Consider the following 20158-nt stretch of genomic DNA (forward strand, 5'->3'; position numbering starts at 1 on the left):
AGACAACAAGAACAACAAAAGGAGAAAAATGGGCTCAAAACAAAACAAAAAAATTCTTTGGTGCCAAGGACAGATGACTCAGCAGCAAACTTCCTACAGTGCCTACACTTTTGAGGAAGCATAAAGTCACTTAAGGGCCAGAACATAGGCTTGACGTCCTGGGAGATCCTAATGAAAATTGTGTGCCTGGGGGCCAGGTGGTGGCGCACCTTGTGGAGTGCACAAATTACAATACGCATGGACCCAGTCCCCCAACTGCAGGGGAAAGCTTCATAATTGGTGAAACTGTGTTTCAGGTGTCTCTCTCCCTCTTTATCAGCCCCTCCTCTCTTAATTTCTAGCAGTCTCTATTCAGTAAAGATAATAATCTTTAAAAAATTAAAAATTGTGTGTCGGGGTAGCATAGGGTGGGTGTGGGGAAATCCATGAAAACATTCAGTCGGTTTAGTCGTTTTGTTTTAGATCACAACAGCCTTGCTCAAACAGTGCCTCTGACCTTGTTCAAAGCTTCAAGACCGCCCTCACTGCTCGCGCACGTGGCGAGGTGCGGACAGGGCCACGTGGGCTCCGTGTGCAACTCGCCCCGCTTCAATCCCAGGCATGAGAAATGCATTCTCCCAGCTTGTCGCTGCAAGGCATTGCGAGACCGATCTCCGAAAGACCACGGATTTGTGGGTAGGGAACAAAACCAACATGAAGATGAAGTGAGACTTCCCCATCCCACACTCTGCCCCTACTTTCGTTCACTCTCCGCCCACCCAGCCCAAGTCCATCCCGCGCCCACTTTAGATTGCGAGGCAGCCAAGATCGCGGAGAAGCCCTTCCATCCGGGTGATTCGGTCTGGGAGGGGGAAAGGGGCGTGGCTTGTGACGACAACTGTGGGGGAGGAGCGAACATCCTACTCCAGAGATCCGGACGTCCGGACAGGGTTGGGAGGGTGTGTGGGAAGTGTTGGTTGCCCCTTTCTGCGCCCCATGAAATGGCATTGCAGATAAGAGGGGAGCAATTATGCTCAAACTCCCCCTTGAGGTGCAAATATCAACAAACAGGTCTCAGAGTAAACGGTCAGGGTTTTAAACTATGTGTTCACTTTCATCTCATGCTCTTCCTTTTTTTTTTTCACCTTAAGAACCATAAATACCGTCCACTCCTCTAGCCTTCCCCCCGTCTTTCTGCGTAGGTGGTAGAGGCCCGCGATGTGCGCAGCCGCAGAATACGCGGGGCGGTGCCGGTGAGGGGCGGGTGACGCAGCGGCCGTCGCTGCCATTTTAAGTTGTTTGTTCTTCCTTCTCAAACGCGACTCTACCCCGGACCCGGGAGGTTCCCGTGGCTGCCGCTGCCGCTTCTGCAGCCACCGGTGGGGGGGACGAGGCTGTACCGCCGCTGACGCTCCTCCTCCGCCTCGGCTATTGCTCCCTCCGGGTCTCCTCGACCTGCGTGCCTGAGAGCCGGAACCCGACCGCGGGGGCAAGACTCGAGAGCAGATGCTCGACCTGAAATAACTTTTATTTGGGGGGTTTAGCCTCGCTGACAGACCCTTTAGCACAGGGCTTCCTTCCTTTGCCTTCTCCCCGGCCCGCCACCGATACTACTCCTCCCCCCCCTTTCCTCTTCTCCTTTTTCCCTTTTTTTTTCCCCCTTGTCGCCGCTACCCCCTGCGTCTTTTCCCCTCCGCCGCCGCCCGGGGCGTCGAGCCAGACTATGGGTCCCAGGTGGGGGCTGAGCGGCGGCAGCAGCGCGGGCGGCCCGGTCACAGTGCGCACTGCAGCGGGGATGGAGGGGCTCAGTTGGCTGGTGGTTTTCTCTTGACATGGCTCCTGCTCGAGCTGCGAGCAGCGCCCCCGCCGCCGCCACCTCTTCCGCCGCCGCCACCGCTCCGCCCGCAGGCTGCGGCTAGAGGGCCCGAACCCCCGCCCGAGAGTCGGTCAGTGAGTCCCGGTGTTCGCGGGGACAGGGAGGGGATTTCCTGTCACAAGAGCCCCTGCCCCGGCCTCCTCCACCCCGACCCCGACCCCTTCCCCCCCGGGAAAACCAACTAAATGACCCCACCTTAAAACCCTCCCAACTCGGGAAACATGGTCTGTTCAACGGGAGAGCCAGCAAATCCGGGTACTTAAATTTTTTTTCCTCCCCACCGGGGTGGGCATACTTTTTTTTTTTTTTAAAGTAATATTAACACAACTGTTGTCTTTCTTTTCCCACTGAACCTTCCCATTTACCCCTTTCCCGCCTACTCTACCCGGGCGGGGATTGTTGCCACGATGAAATGAGTGAGAACCCGAGTGATCCTGTGTCTCCCGTGGTGCGAGTGAGTCGCCGCCGCTGAAGGCAAAGGGTGGGGGTGGGCGCCGGGAGTGGGCGACAGGTGGTCCCTGGGCACTGCCCGGGCTTGGGGACAAGAGCCCGCCAGCCACCTTTGCCACAGCAATGCTCACCAGAAGATAGATTGCAGATTGCAGTCCTCCCCCTACCCCCCCCCCACCACGATCTCTAACTGGGGCGAACTCACAGGGAAGGCTCCCTCGGGGAATGTAGGGCTCGTTGCAGGGCTGGGGGTGTTGGGATCCCGGGCACTAATCAGGTCTAACCACAGAGCCGGAATAATTACACCGTATTCTCTATCTCCTCTCCCTCTGCCATCATGATTCTCCTTGGCAGCAGCGTTAGCAGCCGCCTGAGGGTGAAAATGTGGGTGATGGGGAAGTTGGTAATGACTCCGCTGTTTTTTCTCATGGCTCCTTTGGGCAACAGCTGCCCGCCCCCGGTATACAGTGTAGTCGATAGCAGGGAAACCCTGTACCTCTCCCCTTCCTTTTCTACCGACTTTGCACTTTTCTCTTTGCTCACCACCAAGCGTAATCAATAACAAGCACTGACAATATATAGCAATAGTGAAATCTGAAATAACTCAGAATTAGGTACTACAGCCATGGATTTGGCTGGGTGAAATCCAATTGGATATTTCAGTTTCAGTCGCCTACCCTATTTTGGTGGTTTTTTTTTTTTTTCCTTCTTTTTTTCTTGATTTGTTTTTTTTAAGTTTTTTTTTAAGGGGGGTTGGCTTTCGATATTTGGAGGGAAAAAAGGCATCAAACTTCCCCCACTCTCTTCTTTTTTTATTATCCCATCTCTAAAGGGGAAAAATACCGGATGGATTTTAAGGATTGGACTGATGTCAGCTGTGTTTTATTGCACACCTAAATCCTGGTAACAGGGTTCTTCCTTCCCCCTTTATTTTGGCAGTTAAGCCAAATGTGTTTCTCAAAAAGTTAGTTCAAGTATTTTTCTCCTCTTTTCTTCTCTTCCTTTTCCCCATCCAACCCCAAACATTATTGTCCAAACATGACTGGACAGCAGCTTTTGTTTCTTGACCCTGTAATATGACAGTCTGCTAATATTGCCAGAAGGTGCAGCTTTTGGGTTACAGTCGTGATTTTAGCTATTCAATCATATTAGCAGGAAAAAAAAATGACTTGTTTCTGTTGTACTTGAGTCTTAAGAAAAAGTGCCCATAGTTTAGTGACAATTTCCAAAGGCTTTAGTACCACCTGTATTTCAAAATGGGGGACCCAAACTCCCGGAAGAAACAAGCTCTGAACAGACTACGTGCTCAGCTTAGAAAGAAAAAAGAATCTCTAGCTGACCAGTTTGACTTCAAGATGTATATTGCCTTTGTATTCAAGGAGAAGGTAATTTAAAGTTCTGAATATGAATTAGCACAAATGATTTTTGTAAGTGCAAATATTATTTTGCTTAATCTTAAATTACAGAATATTAGGCTAAAGAATAATTGAAAAAAAGTTTACATTTGTACCCTTTGACTTTGTACTCCCTGAGTAATCTCTAGCCTTGTCACTTGAATGGAAGGTTTGAGTACTCTTAGATTTGGAAATGATGTTAAAGGTTAGAGTAGGACCCACGTTTAGTTAACATGAGGTGGTCAAGATTGTAAAATTTTTTTACAGTAAGTTTCACTCATGAGGCATTACGTAGAATTTAGTAGCTAAATTTAAAGATTACCTGTTGTGTAAAAAAGTGTTTAAAATGTACCTCTGAACGTACTTGAGTAATAAAATACTGTAATGGTTAATTTGTTCAGAGGCACAAGGTTCAAAATTAGGAAGCTAATTTTTTTTGTTGGTTTAGGATTACAATTACACACCAACTAATGAGTTATGAGTAGGAAAGGAGAACATGGTAGAAAAACAGTATATACACACACACACACACACACACACATATGGGTTTTTTTTTTTTGCATGGTGACTTGTATATAAATTTATTTTACACAGAAATTGAGAGGGGGTTGGAGATAGGGAGAGAGAGACCTGCAGCACTGCTTTACCACAGGGAAAACTTTTCTCCCTGTAGGTGGGAGCTGGGGCCCTGAATCCCAGTCTTTGCATCTTGTGTGTTTTGCCAGGTGTGCCGCCATCTGGTCTTAAGTCTCTATTTGATAAGAGACTAGGTAATACTATGTTGATTTGTTTTCAGTATTAAGTGTTTTAGAGTACATTTGCCTGCTAGTGTGTATTAATCGTTCATAAGTACTTTGTTTCATGATTGTCCTAAGATTTGAAAGGTAGTACCAAATAATTTCCCACCCCTTTTGTTGTTTAGAATTGGTAAGATATTTATTTTTATTTTTTTAAAATACTTTAATGAGTGAGCACAAGTATAGCTGTAGCTTATGTTGGTTCTGTGGACTGAACCTGGGACCTCTGAGCCTCAGGCATGATAATCCTTTGCATAATTATTCTTAGCTTCCCAGCTTTTTTTTTTTTTTCAAATGTCAACACTTGAAGTAAATATTCCAGAATGAGTAATGTAAATTGATCCTTTAGCAGTAAAAGAGTTTTCTCTGAGTAGCTTTGTTTTGAAATTGCTGAGATTTCAACATAGTTATCAAACTAATTGAAGTTGATGTAAATCACTTGATTTTTTTTTTAACCTTAGGGCTGTCTGGTGTGTGTTCTCAGAACATTTAGTAAAGTGTTAAAATAAGTACTTAACATACCATAATGCTGTAAAAGCATGCAGTTGATTGAGATTTCTGATAGGCTTTTTGTATGTAGTTGAAGCAAGAATAAAAAGGTAACGCTTATTTGAAAATATACAGAATACATTGGTTAAGAATTTTTGAGTTAGTCTTGTAATTTGTTATTCCCCCCTAATAAAAGGATTTTAAAATTAAAGAATACATGGCATTGGCGAGTGAGCTGGGTGTTAAAAAAAAAAGTGCTGCTGTTGGGTTAATACACTTTTTTTTCTCATTTCAGAAGAAAAAGTCAGCACTTTTTGAAGTGTCTGAAGTTATACCAGTCATGACAAATAATTATGAAGAAAATATCCTGAAAGGTGTGCGAGATTCCAGCTATTCCTTGGAAAGTTCCATAGAGCTTTTGCAGAAGGATGTGGTGCAGCTCCATGCTCCTAGATACCAGTCTATGAGAAGGGTAAGTTCTGTTTTTAGAGAAGAGAGTGAGAACCGGAGCATCACTCTGGCAATGCCAGGCTGAGACCAGACTTGGACCTCATGACTGAGTATCCCACTCAGCTCTGACAAGCAGTGGCAGGGATGGAACCTGGGACCTCATGCATGCGAGTTCTGTACGCTCTGCCTTTGGAATATTTCCTCTGCCAGTCATGAATTTCTGTAGAAAAGTTGATTTGGGGGCCAGGTGGTGCTGCACCTGGGTAAGTGCTCATTATCATGCACAAGGACCCAGGTTCCAGCCCATCCCCACCATAGGTGTGTGTGGGGGGAATAGCTTTACAAGTGAGGCAGTGCTTGCAGGTGTCTCTCTCTCTCCCTATTTCCCCCTTTCCTCTCAACTTCTGTTTGTATCTAATAAATAAAGATAATGAATTTTTTTTTAAAAAAGTGATTTCAAATAAAACATAACCTATCAAGTATTACACTGACAATGGTTTATATTTTTGATTTCTAATGACACTGGTGATTATTAAGTTTAGCCTTTTAGTTTTAACGTAGTGCATACTTATAGTATACAATATTCTGCCAACCCTGAAAATTTCTGCAACTCGTTGGAAATTAATCTGGACATACTTGAATAAGAGATCCCCATAGTTAATAGGGTAGGTGGGGAAGCTGAAGAGGCTCAGGTCTGAGAGTTTGGCCTTTGCAAATGATTATGTTGCACTTTGATGGGAGGAGTGAGAATGGAGAAAGATCATTTTCTGCTAACACATAGTGAAAGTTGTGTACGTCAGATGTGCAAGTGTAGTGGAACTTCCAAAATACTTTTGCTTAAATAGGTTCTGATTGCAAAGAGTTCAGTTAAACGTACATGGATTTGTTTCATCTCTGGGATGGCTTTTTTGGAATGGGGTTGGGGAGGGGGCGGGGGAGACACACCAGAAGTTTCCTTCAGTGTAGTGGGAGCCAGGCTACTAACATGGCAAAGCAGTACAATACCTGGGTGAGCTGTTTTGTTGACCCTAGGTTATTTCGAGGCAGAGTTTTTACCAACAACACACTGATGGATTTAGGTTTTTGTATAAGGAACAACTGAGAAAGTGGATGGACTGTATATAAAAAATTACTTTATGAGCTCTGTTGACTGTTGTGTTACTGTGTGGTAGATCATGTGAATTTGTGAAGTGTGGCTACACCTGTAATTTGTGATACTGCTTGTTATAACTTTCTTTGAAAGTAAAAAGCATTTTTTTTTTTTTTAGGATGTAATTGGCTGTACTCAGGAGATGGATTTCATTCTTTGGCCTCGGAATGACATTGAAAAAATTGTCTGTCTCCTGTTTTCTAGGTGGAAGGAATCTGATGAGCCTTTTAGGCCTGTTCAGGTATTTATTTTCTTCCCCTCTTTTTTTTTTGTTTTGTTTTCTTTTTAATTTTTATTATCTTTGTTTATTGGATAGAGACAGTGAGAAAGGGAGAGAAACAGACACCTGGCAGCCTTGATTCACTCGCAATGTTTTCCCCCTGCAGGTGGGGATGGGGGATTAAACCCAGGTCCTTAGCACTGTAGCATGTGCACTCAACCAGGTGCACCACCACTGGGTCCCCAGTATTTGTTTTCTAAATAGATGTGATTACTGGGGCTTAGGGAGATTGATTGCATGGTGGTTATGCAAACAACTTTCATTCATGGGGCTCTGAAGCCACAGATTTAATCCCCAGTACCTCATAAGCCAGAGCTGAGCTCTAGTAAATGAAAGTTAAATAAATGTGGTTACCACTTATTAAGTGAAAACTGGAGTGAGTAGGGTATCATTTTTGCTTTCTGGTAATTTTTTTTATTATTGGTTAGAGACAGAGAAATTGAGAAGGGAGGTAGAGAGAGAGAGATAGACCCACAGCCCTGCTTCACCGCTTGTGAACCTTTCCCCTTGCAGATGGGTACCAGGGGTTTGAACCTGGGTCTTTCTACAATGTAAAGTGTGCACTTAACCAGGTGCTCCACCACCTGGCCCTGAGTTACTATCCTTTTGAACATTATAATGCAAAGGAAGAAACTATTGGGATTATAAAATTTCTGTAAAGAATCAAGTGGGAGGCCAGGCAGCGCACCTGGACAGGTCAGGTGCACACATTACAGTGCACAGGGACCCGGGTTCAAGCCCCTGGTTCCCACCTTCAGGGAGAAGCTTCATAAACGGTGAGGCAGTGCTGAAGGTATCTCTCTGCTCTATCTCTTCCCTCCCTCTCAAGTTCTCTCTGTCTCTATCCAATAATAATTTAATAATTAAAAAAAAAACCCTTAATATTAAAAAAAAGAATTGGCACAGGGGTAGATAGCATAATAGTTATGCAAACAAACTGTCCGGCCTAAGGCTCTGAAGTCCCAGGTTTAATCCCCCACACTACCATAAGCCAGTTACTGACTAGTGCTTTCTTAAAAAAAAAAAAAAGGACAACAAAAGGGAATAAATAAATAAATTTAAAAATTAAAAATGGGAGTCGAGTGGTAGCACAGTGGGTTAAGCGCAGGTGGCGTAAAGTGCAAGGACCACCGTGAGGATCCCGGTTTGAGCCCCCGGCTCCCCACCTGCAGGGGAGTCGCTTCACAAGCAGTGAAGCTGGTCTGCAGGTGTCTTGTCTTACACTCGCCCTCTCTATCTTCCCCTCCTCTCTCCATTTCTCTCTGTCCTACCCAACAATGATGACATCAATAACTACAACAATAATAATTAAAACAATAAGACACAACAAGGTCAACAAAAGGGAATAAATAAATGAATATTTTTTTTAAAAGCAACAAAAAAAATCAAGTAGTCCAGTGTATCTTTGAAATTGTGGACAGAGAAAATCTTAAACATTTATTAGTTTATAGACAGGCCCATAGATGTGCTTTCCCTAGGCCATACATATTCTGGAAATAGTAAACTTAGCTTTTTTGATTCTCTAGGAAGTCTTAGGTACGACATGAGTTAAATACTTTTCTAGAAGTTGACTGATATATAAAATTACAAGAGAGGTGTAAAGCTAGTAGTGATTCTTAGTTAACTGCTTAGTTTTCAACTTATTTGATCTACTTGACAACTTCTAGTGTTAATTTAAGGGCATGACTCACATGGATAGAAGAAAAATAACTACCAAAATGATAATTACTGCTTATTCTAAGACAGGTATAGCAAACACTTTTATATTTAAATAAATGTTTTTACATAATTTTTCTACAGTGAGCATACTTTCATAGTCTGATAAACAGTGGTGTTTAAGGACTTAACTTTAACTATTTGAAAACTTCATTTAAGCTTATTGTTTGAGAATGTGAAAATTAGGGTAGGGGTAGATAGCATAATGGTTTTGCAAAGAGACAATTATGCTAGAGGCTCTAAAGTCCCAGATTCCACCATATGCCAGAGCTGAGCTGTACTCTGGTTAAAAAAAAAGGGGGGGGGCTAGGGATGGTAGCACAGTGCGTTAAGCGCACATGGTGTGAAGCACAAGGACCAGCATGAGGATCCTATTCAAGCCCCCGGCTCCCCACCAGCTGGGGGGATCTTCACAAGTGGTGAAGCAGGTCTGCAGGCATCTATCTTTACCCCTCTCTGTCTTCCCCATCTCTCTCAATTTCTCTGTGTCCTGTCTGGCAACAACAATAATGACAAGGGCAACAAAATGGGGGAAAAAATGGCCTCCAGGAGCAGTGGATTTTGTAGTTCAGGCACGGAGCCCCAGCAATAACCCTGGAGGCAAAAAAAAAAAAGTTTGGAAAGATTAAAAGAATTTGCACAAGGTTATATAAGAAATGTGGTATGCGGTGGCAATTAGGATACTTAGGGTTTTTGTTTTATTTTGTTTTCCAAGAGTCATTCATAGTGTTTATTTTCTGTAATGGAAGTGTCATTGAACTTTCAGAACTTGTTGAAGTTTTGAGCTGAGTAGTTTTAAAACTGAATATTTTTTTTTTAAAGAAAACTATTATTGGATAGAGACAAATTGCCATGGGAGGGGAAGATAGGGAAAGAGACAGAGAGACACCTGTAGCCCTGCTTCACCTCTCATGAAGCTTTCCCCCTGCAGGGGCTTGAACCTAGGTCCTTGCGCACTATAATGTGTTACCTTAACTAGGTACGCCACTGCCTGGTCCCCTGGGATTTTTTTAAAACTTTGTTTAAAATCATTGAGTAGGGCTAGGGAGATAGAAGAAAGGTTACACAGGGAGTTGGGCAGTAGATCAGCGGGTTAAACACAGTTGGTGCAAAGCGCAAGGACCTATGTGAGGATTCCATTTCGAGCCCCCAGTTCCCCACCTGCAGGGGAGTCACTTCACAGGCGATGAAGCAGGTCTGCAGGTGTCTTATTTTTCTCTCCCCCTCTCTGTCTTCCCCTCCTTTCTCCATTTCTTTCTGTCCTATCCAACAATGACATCAATAACAACAGCAGTAATAACTACAACAATAAAACAAGGGCAACAAAAAAGGAATAGATAAATACATATAAAATAAAAAAAGGAAAAAGGTTACACAAAAAGACTTCCATGCATGAGGCACCAAAGATCCCCTAGAAGCACCGCAGTGCTCTGGTTGAAAAAGAAAATCATTTGAGTGTTAGAATTTAGTCACTTTGGTATAAGCTAGCTAGCTTTCTTTCTTTTTTTTCCTTCCTTTCTTTTTCTTTTTCTCTTTCTTTCTTTCTTTCTTTCTTTCTTTCTTTCTTTCTTTCTTTCTTTCTTTCTTTCTTTCTTTTGTTTATTGCTGGGGCTTGGTGCCTGCACTAATCCACTGCTCCTGAAGGCCGTTTTTCCCATTTTTTGTTACCCTTGTTATTGTTGCCATTGCTGCTGTTGTTGGATAGGACAGAGAGAAATCGAAAGAGGAGGGGAGACAGGGAAGGGGGAGAGAAAGACACCTGCAGCCCTGCTTCACTGCCTGTGAAGAGACACCCCCTCCCCCACAGTGGGGAACCAGGGGCTCAAACCAGGATCCTTATGCCAGTCTTTGTACTTCGCACCCTGTGCTATTGACCTGCTGTGCTACTGCCTGACCTCCAGGCTGTTTTCTTAAGGTACATAGTGGAGTGCTGTCCAGTAGAACGATGTGTAATTAAGGAAAAACATAGCTACAAATATAACACTCAGGAAAATGTTTTAAAAATGGCGGCCACTAAACCATTTAACTGCAGAACATTTTGGAATATGGGTAGTGACTACTGAAGAATTGAATTTGGGGCTGGGTGGTGACATACCTGGTTGAATACATGTGACAGTGTGCAAGAACTTGAGTTTAAGCCCCCAGTCCCCACCAGCAGGGAGAAAGCTTTGTGAGTGGCAAAACTGGGCTGCAGGTTTTTCTCTCTCTCTCTTTTTAAAATTATTTTTATTAATCATTTATTTACTACTGGATAGAGACAGAAATTGAGAAGGGTGTGGGGAGATAGAAAGGGAAAGAGACAGACGCCTGCAGCCCTACTTCACCACTCATGAGGCCTCCCCCCTGCAGGTGGGAGAATCTCTCTCCCTCTATCTCCCTCATCCTCTTGATTTCTGGCTGTCTGTATACAATAAATAAAATAAAAAATTGAATTTTAAGGAGCATCAAATTAGCTAGGTTTTTTGTTGTTTTTGCTTTAAACAAAAGCACTGCTCAACTCTGACATATGGTGCAGAAGACTGAACCGGGACTTTGGAACTTCAGGCATGAGAGGTTTTTTTTTTTGCATAACCATTATGCTATCTACCCCAGCCTCTAACTCTGGTTTATCATGGATTTAATCTGGGCTTTGGTGCCTCAGGCATGAAAGTCTTTCATAAACACTATGCATCTCTTCAGTCCTGACTTAAGCTTATTTAACACTATTGCCCACCTTACTTGATAGTACAGTGATAATTAATATGGGTGCATTTGTTTCAGGATGTGTGATGTTTGTGTTTCTCAATTAGGCCAAATTTGAGTTTCATCATGGTGACTATGAAAAGCAGTTTCTGCATGTATTAAGCCGAAAGGATAAGACTGGAATTGTCATCAACAATCCTAACCAGTCAGTGTTTCTCTTTATTGACAGACAGCACTTGCAGGTAAGCATTATTTTTTATTTTTAAAATTTTGTTAAGTAATAAAGCGAGTGAGAACCAGAGGCCCAATCTGGCATATGTGATAACAGGGATCAAACTCAGGACTTTATGCTTCAGAATCCAAAACTCTAGAAAATTATGTGCTAGTGCACGAGAGAGAGAGAGAGAGAGAGAACTAGAACTAGAGCATCACTCTGGCATATGCTGTACTGGAAACTGAACTCAAGGCATCTTGCTTATAAGTTCACTGCTGTAACTATAGTGCTAATTCTGTGCTGCTGCTTAATGATTTTTATAGTTCACATGCTAGAGAGTTTCACAAGAAGGAAGCCAGAGGACGACTCTAGCAGCAGGGATTGTCAGATCTTTAGACATGCAAGTCCTATACTCTTTCTGTTGACCTATTTCCCTACCAATGCTGTTTTTTTAAAAATAAATATAACATCTTTTATTTTAATGTGACAGAACAGAAAAATTAAGGGGGTATATGGAGGGAGAAAGAAAGACAACCTGTAGCACTGCTTCTTGGCTTACTGAAGCTTCCTTGTTCGTGGTGTGTGTTCTTCACCTAGACGTTGCCCTCTCCAGCCCTTTTGTTGCCCTTGTTTTATTACTGTTGTTGATGTCCTTGTTGGATAGGACAGAGAGAAATGAAGAGAGGAGGGGGAGGAGGGGAGAAAAACACCTGCAGACCTGCTTTACTGCCTGTGAAGTGACTCCCCTGAAGGTGGGGAGCCCGGGGGTCACGAACCGGGATCCTTACGCTCATCTTTGCGCCACCTGCACTAACCCAACTCCCCCCAGCCCTTTTTATTCATTACTATAAAAGCACGAGAGCATCACTTTGGCACTTTATGTGCTGCACCACCTCCAGTGAAATACTGTTTCATTTAAAGCAATTCTAAGTAAAATTGCAGGTTTTATCCCTAGAACAGTTGATTTCCAAACTTTACTGCATATTGCTAGAACTACTTGGGAAGCTTATAAATCAAATAAGCATCTTTGAACCAAATATTCTGGTGATTTGAATCATGTATTTTGAGAAGCGTTATCTTAGAGCCTTTAAAATAAAAAAATCTAATGAGGTAAGACATGTCTATATTTAAAAGGTCTCCCTATGTGTTTTAGATGAGCAGGTAGTCAAGAAACACATGCCCAGAATCAGGATTCTGATACAGATCCAGCCACTTACTGTTAGATCTTGGGCAGATAACATGCTTGAGCATGTCCTTGCTGTTGAGTAAATCATATAAAGATGCTGTGGCATTTAAAATTATGCAGAAAGACTTTCATGCCTGGTTCTCCACAATCCCAGGTTTAATCTTCTGTTCCACCATAAACCAGAGCTGAGTAGTCCTCTGGTAAAAAGAAATGTAGGAAAAAAGTATATGTGAGGCAGTGGTAGATAGCATAATGGTTATGCAAACAGACTCTCAAGCCTGAGGCTCTCAAATCCCAGGTTCAATCCCCTGTACCACCATAAGCCAGAGCTGATCTGAGCTCTGGTAAATAATAATAATACTAATATGTGTGTTGATTTATATAGGTAAAGCTGAAAGTATCCATCTAGCAAAGGCAGACTTGCCTATTTAGATGTGTGATGGTGCACAGTGAGTTTTGGAGGCAGAATTGGGTCAAATTTTATCTTCATTTACTAGCAGTGGTTGGTTGTGAAAACACTGCACATGCCAATTAGATGTTAACAGGAAATGCGAAATTATATCCATGTATCAGCTGTTTTGAAAGCCAATCACATGCCAGTACAGTGATACAATTAACGATACAATGATAAAATTAACTACTCTTAAAATAATAGAATTTGATTGGTTGGGGCCAGGTGGTTGCTCACCTGGTAGAGCACACATGCTGCCATCATGAGGACCCAGACTTAAGCTTTTGAGAAGCTTCATGAATGGTGCAGCAACGCTACAGGTGTCTTTCTCTCACCTCTCTCTAAAAACAAAACAAAAAAAAAAGCTAAAAACCAAGACTGCCACCAGAAGCAGTGGAGATATATAGCACTGAGTCTTAGTGATTATTCTAGAGGGATTTTTTTTTAATAATTTATTTCTTTATTGGGGAATTAATGTTTTTCATTCAACAGTAAATACAATAGTTTGTACATGCATAACATTCCCCAGATTCCCATTTAACAATACAACCCCCACTATGTCATTCATCATCCTTCATGGACCTGTATTCTCTCCACCCACCCACCCACCCCAGAGTCTTTTACTTTGGTGCAATACGCCAATTCCATTTCAGGTTCTACTTGTGTTTTCTTTTCTAATCTTGTTTTTCAACTTCGGCCTGAGAGTGAGATCATCCCATATTCATCCTGTTTCTGACTTATTTCACTCAACATGATTTTTTCAAGGTCCATCCAAGATCGGCTGAAAACAGTGAAGTCACCATTTTTTTTTTTTTACATTAGCTTGGCTTTATTCTTTTGCCTCTGGGTGTGTTAATTATCATAACTTTTCACCTCTCACACCTGCTATTTCTTCTTTTTATATGCAAACATGACTTAAAAATGTTTATTTAAATCTTTCTCTATAAAATGCCTTTAACCCTAATTTCTTTTAGCAAGTCAGCTCTGCTTCATATTTCTAATTTGAATTTTCATTTTTTATGATTTTCCTAAACATTTGTTAGTTTTTATTTTACAGTTCTGTTTACTGTTTTCCATGGCCAGGTTCTACTTGCTTACATAGACTAAGGTCTCTGAAAAAGAATGTTCTCCATGCTCTGTTCATAAGTGCTTGACAAATTGTGGGAGGTTGGTCATGTTAGTTTAATTTATCAAGAATATTAACATTCCCCCCCCCCTTCCAGACTCCAAAAAACAAAGCTACAATCTTCAAGTTATGCAGCATCTGCCTCTACCTGCCACAGGAACAGCTGACCCACTGGGCAGTGGGCACCATTGAGGATCACCTCCATCCTTATATGCCAGAATAGAGTGCTGACCAGACCAGCAAGATGGAGATCAGAATGCAGCAGCGATTTTTTTTCTTGTGTTCTTAACACTTTATTCTTTCAGAGTTTAAAGAAAATGGACTCATGCACAGAACACTATCCATTTTGAAACTTGTTCATCCTGGATTTTTTTTCTTTTAATCATTTGTTTCAGAACTTTAAAAAAAAATAGATGTCTTCTGCATGGACTGTGTGAAAGAAGATGCTTTGCGTAATTGCTGCACTGCATCAGCATCTTACTAAAATGTGAAATGAAAGGACTATTGTACACTGAAATGCTTAAATGTATCTGAAAGCACACGGTGATACTCTTTTTTGGTGGTCTTCCCATTGTGCTGGTTTTTGCCTCTTTAACATGTCATCAGTATTTAAAAGGGTGAGAAGTAAGTGTAACAGGTATAAGTAACATTTAAAAAAAAAACTTAATAGCTTTGCTGTAATCACCGTTGATCCAGAACACTGTTCAGATTCATTCTGATGACCAAAAGTGGTTGCTATTTAAAAAAGAAAAAAATACAACCACAGGAAAGAAATCTTAAATGAAAAAAAAAATCCTATTGTAGGCAGTTGCCTCTTATTTTACTGGGCCATGTTTGTTTCCCGGTACTCATAAATACATGTATTTCATTTCCAGATCTCTTTCCTCAAGTTGCTGTTATGAGTATTCTGCTGCGTGTGGATACAATTACACACATTAAAGCAGAGCTGGAGTCTGAAGTATAAAGCAGCTATGAAACTGAGAAATAACACTCATAGCTGCAGAAACCATGATGGGTAGATTACTATAGTTTATGGTTAGTTTTAAGGAGAAGAGATTTCTGTTGCAAAGAAAAATTCCAGTGAACTGTGCAGAAATAACTGGTTTCTACACATCCTAAGAAAAACTTGGGGTTCTTTTGGAGTAAAAAAAAAAAGTTCTTAAAAGTTGGGATCTTAAATTGTAAAAACAACCATTGAGTGTTAAAGGTCTAAAAGGAGAACTCATTTTGTGCAATGAACATAATGAAAGACTACTGTATAGTTTTTTTGTTTTTTGTTTTTTTTTCTTTGAAGAAAAGCTTTGCTTAAGGGTTGCATACTTTTATTGGAGTAAATCTGAATGATCCTACTCCTTTGGAGTAAAACATAGTGCTTACCAGTTTCCAATTGTATTTAGCTTCTGGTTGGAATTTGAAAAAAAAAAAAAAAAGAAAACCTAAATAAAGTAGGTGAAGTTCCCTGACTGTTCAGGTGAATACACAAAACTTGAAGTGGTAGCATTATTTTCAAATCACCGAGTATATGTTACTTGTGACTTCAGGAGGTATTTTCTAAAGTCTGTGACATGAGTAAATTCAGAAGTGAAATGACATCTAGGTTTTTAATTCATTAAGAACAGAAATGGAAAACTTTTGTCATGCTTTAACAATTGCCAGCTTGATTTTAGGCCTTCATGAAGAGTGTTAAGTGTGTGGGTTGTGTGCCTACATGCTGTCGGGTGTGCTTCACTGCTCAGCTCTGGTTTATGGTGGTGCAGGGGATTGAACCTGTGACTTAGCCTCAGGCATGAGAGTCTCTTTGCATAACCATTATGCTATCTGCCCCACACCCAAGAAGTTTTTATTCTTTCTTATTTTCATTGCCACAAGGGTTTCTGTTGGGGTTCAGTGTCAGCACTAGGAATCCACAAGTGGCTGTTTTTGATATCCATTTCTTTGCCTCCCCCCCCCTTTCTTTTTCTTTCTATGAATAAGAATGAAGTTAAGGGAAAGGAAAGAGACACCTGCAGATTTGCTTGTGAAGTGCCGCCCTGCCCCATGTCCCCCCTCAGGTGGAGATTGGGAGCTCAAACCCTGGCCTTTGTACATGATAATGTGTGCTCTCAGCCGGGTGCACTGCTCCATCTTATGTAAGATACACAGACCAAGCGCACTGCTTAACTCTGGCTTATGTTGGTGCTGGGGATTGAACCTGGAACCAAAGAGCCTCAAGTATGAAAGTTGGTTGTAACCATTATGCTATTTCTCCAGCCTCAGGAAAATGTTCAGATTTTTTTTTCCTAACCAACTCAAAATGGAATTTATTTGAAAGAATACTGCTTATCATAGCCAAGAGTACTATTACCTAATGAGTGGAACTTGATTATAGGGGTTTAGTACCGTGGGAAACTATTTTAAACCAAGCTGTTGGATTCAGAGCCCATGATCTTCATGTTTCACTGTATATTTTAAAAAATTCATTAGAGGGGGGCCAGGTGGTGGAACACCTGGTTGAGCATACTTGTCACAATGCACAAGGACCGGGGTTCGAGCCCCCAGTCCCCATCTGCAGGGGAAAGCTTTGCAAGTGGTAAAGCAGGGCTGCAGGTGTCAATATCTCTCTCCCTATCTTCCCTTTGATTTCTGGCTGTGTTTATCCAATTAATAAATAATTTTTAAAAAATATTTCATTAGAGAGGCTAGGAGAAATCAGTGCTCTAGCATATTCACTACCAAGGCTTAAACTTGGGACCTTAAGCTTGAGAGTCCAACATTCATCTGTGCCACTTCCAAGTTAGGCAGTTCAGCAGTAGTTGGCTTTTAAGAAAAATCTGTTTCTGTTGTCATTAACAGGGTTTCACCTCTCCTGGCCAACTTTGTCAGATAAGAGATGCGGGAGGGAAAGACAGCACAGCACTAAGTCTTTACCCAGTGTCATACTCAGCACTAAGTCTTCACCCAGTGTCATACTTCAACAAAGGCAAATGTGTGTGGCAAAGCAGGCACCCTCCCAGATTAGCTATCTTGCTAGCTCTTGCCATTGGCTTTACGTTTTGCTTTATTTTAATATACCAGAACACTGCTCAACTCTGGTTTATGGTGCTGTGGGGGATTGAGTCATGATGTTTTAAAACCTCAGGCATGAAAATTTGTGCTTAAGCATTATGCCCTCTCTCCCATGTGTCTGTGCCCCCTTCCATCCCCAACCTCCCCAGCACTGCTCAGTTCTTAGGTACAGATTGGAGCCTCAGGCATGAGAGTATCTGCATAACCATTATACTACCTATCCCCAACCTGGTTTTAGGTTTTTATTAAAATATTTTTGAAAAGAGTAATAGAGCTATATAACCTTAACCTACAACTAGTCTTTAATATATATTTTCCCCCAGATTTTTCTTTTTACATATATTTTTTTTAACTACTTGATAGCTTGGTACATCATAGCTCTTTACTCTTCAGTTCACTAGTACATTTCCCAATTACCAGAATACTTATATAACCAGTCATGAATATATTAACATCCTTGATAGTGTTTTTTTTTTTTTTCCTTTCCCCTTCCAGGATAGGATCATTGTATTTAGTTGTCACTAGTCACTTTTTTTTTTAAAGAAGATACGGTGGGGGAGGTGGTGGTGGGCCTGGTTAAGCACATAAGATAGTGTACAAGGACCTGGGTTCAAGCCCCTTGTCCCCCCCTATAGGAGGGAAGCTTCACAAGTGGTGAGAGGCTGCAGATGTCTCTTTACCTCTCTATCCCCGCTCCCCTCTTTAATTTCTCTTGTCTATCCAATAATAAGTAAATAAAAAAGATTAAAGCTTACAGAGGGCCAGAGCACTGCTCGGTTCTGGCATACAGTGATGCCAAGGATGGAACCCATGGCCTCTGGGCTTTTGCCATGCAAAGTCGGTGCTCTTAATAGCTCAAGCTGTCTTCTTGGTCTTCTAGTCTGGAATAGTTCCATTATTGAGTACTTCCTTTCAGGTAAAAGATGGTACACATCTGGAAACCTACCCCATAGCCTTGGAATCAGCAGTTTCTCCCAAGTAGCGCATGTTTTCAGTGGATAACAATTGATTAGCAATCAAGTGACTGGGAGGTGACTTACTAGTATTGTGCATGCCATGAAGCATGAGATGAAGGTTTGATTCCATAGCACCACATATCACAGAATGATGCTGTCTCTATTCTGTGTCATTAGAAAGAAAAAAATATCCTGACTACCCTGTGTGCTTACTATCTTTTTAGGTCATTTTAGTGCCAATATAGTCCTTAATTGTTCACTTCCAACTGCATTTAAATTTGCTTCCTACAGATTTCCTGATTCAGGGATCATCTATTGAGAGGGCTAAGTCAGGTCAGAAGATGTCTCAGTGGGCAAAGCACATGCTTTGCAATGTGTGATGCCCAGAGGTTGAACTCAGCACATGGGAGCACCGTAGACACAACCAAAGGTGCTAGAAGATGGAGCAGTGCCTTGGTGTCTCTAAAAGTATAGAACAAAAACGACCTGGGAAGCAGCTCTGGTACCAAGCAAGTCACTACAACTTTGAGACCTTTAAGAAATGGACTGAATTTGTGGATTTGCCACATAATTATTTTTACCAGTGCACTGCTCAGCTTTGGCTTACGGTGGTGCAGAGGACTGAACCTGGCATCTGGGAGACTCAGGCATGAGAGTCTGTTTGCATAACTGTTATGCTATCTCCTCTGCCTATGGATCTGATTTTTTAAAATTTATATTTATTTTCCCTTTTGTTGACCTTGTTTTTTTTAATTGTTATAGTTATTACTGTTATTGATGTCATCGTTGTTAGATAGGACAGAGAGAAATGGAGAGAGGAGGGAAGACCGGGAGAGAAAGACACCTGCAGACCTGCTTCACTGCCTGTGAAGTGACCCCCCTGCAGGTGGGGAGCTGGGGGCTTGAACCCTGATACTTAACACCTGTCCTTGCGCTTCGTGTGCTTAAGCCACTGTGCTACCTCCCGACTCCCAAGATCTGATTTTTAATATGTAGACTGAGGGATTCAACATTTGCACGACTCTTTTATTGTTTTTCTTTTATTATCTATAAATAATAGAATATAATAAACAATAGAGACAGAGGGAACGGGATGATAGGGAGAATGATAGCTGCAGCACTGCTGTATCACTTGCAAAGCTTTCTCCCTGCAGGTGAGGACCATGAGCTCTTAGCTGAGTCCTTGCGCATTAACGTGTGCTTGACCAGGTGTGCCATCACCCGGCCCCCATAAGATTCTACTCTAAAGGCCAGAAAAGGAGCCAGTAAGTCATTTAGGTTTTATAAGAGAAAAGCAGCATACCAAATGGTGTGCTAGCTCCTATTTTACTAATAAACTTTCTCGAGGTCTACTTTAGGCCATAGTGCCACCCCCCCCTTTTTTTTTTAATATTTAGTGCAGAGAAATCAGAGGGGTGGGGGAGACACCAGCACCGCTTCCACCCTGTAGGTGGGGACCCAGGAAGGAAGCATGTCCTTGTGATTGTGATGTACACTCAAACAGGTGCACCACCATCTGGTTTCCAGAGTGCCCTTTCTTATTTTCCAGTATAGGCTAATTTGAAGTTTTTTTTAATTCTGAAATTGGATTTAGAAAACACAATGGAAATGCCATATGACATTTTAGATCCGAGAACCTAGAGTTTATTAAGAAACTTTCTCCTCTAGTTTAATACTAACTTTTAAGGTAATCTTATTTCTTAATGGTTCTCCTAGATTCTTTACTGTTGTTTTTTTTTAAAGAGTATCTTTATTATCTTTATTAATTTGATAGAGACAGCCAGAAATTGAGAGGGAAGGGGGAGATGGAGAGAGACACCTGCAGCCCTGCTTCACCACTTGCAAAATTTTCTCCCTGCAGGTGGGGACCAGGAGCTCGAGCCTTCGTCCTTGTGCATTATAACGTGTGTTCAGACA

At 41.8% G+C, this 20158-nt stretch overlaps 1 protein-coding gene across 1 annotated transcript; it reads left to right on the forward strand.

Annotated features, from left to right (window-relative positions):
• Positions 1-1238: 1238 nt before the first annotated feature.
• Positions 1239-15725, forward strand: C4H6orf62 (chromosome 4 C6orf62 homolog). The gene is made up of 5 exons (XM_007525930.3): positions 1239-3690; positions 5281-5457; positions 6704-6826; positions 11371-11505; positions 14338-15725. Exons 1-5 carry the CDS (start codon positions 3562-3564, stop codon positions 14461-14463), a joined length of 690 nt encoding a protein of 229 aa, XP_007525992.1. The 5' UTR covers positions 1239-3561; the 3' UTR covers positions 14464-15725.
• Positions 15726-20158: the final 4433 nt, after the last annotated feature.

This window comes from Erinaceus europaeus, chromosome 4 (assembly GCF_950295315.1).
Source record: "Erinaceus europaeus chromosome 4, mEriEur2.1, whole genome shotgun sequence".
NCBI classification, from domain to species: domain Eukaryota; kingdom Metazoa; phylum Chordata; class Mammalia; order Eulipotyphla; family Erinaceidae; genus Erinaceus; species Erinaceus europaeus.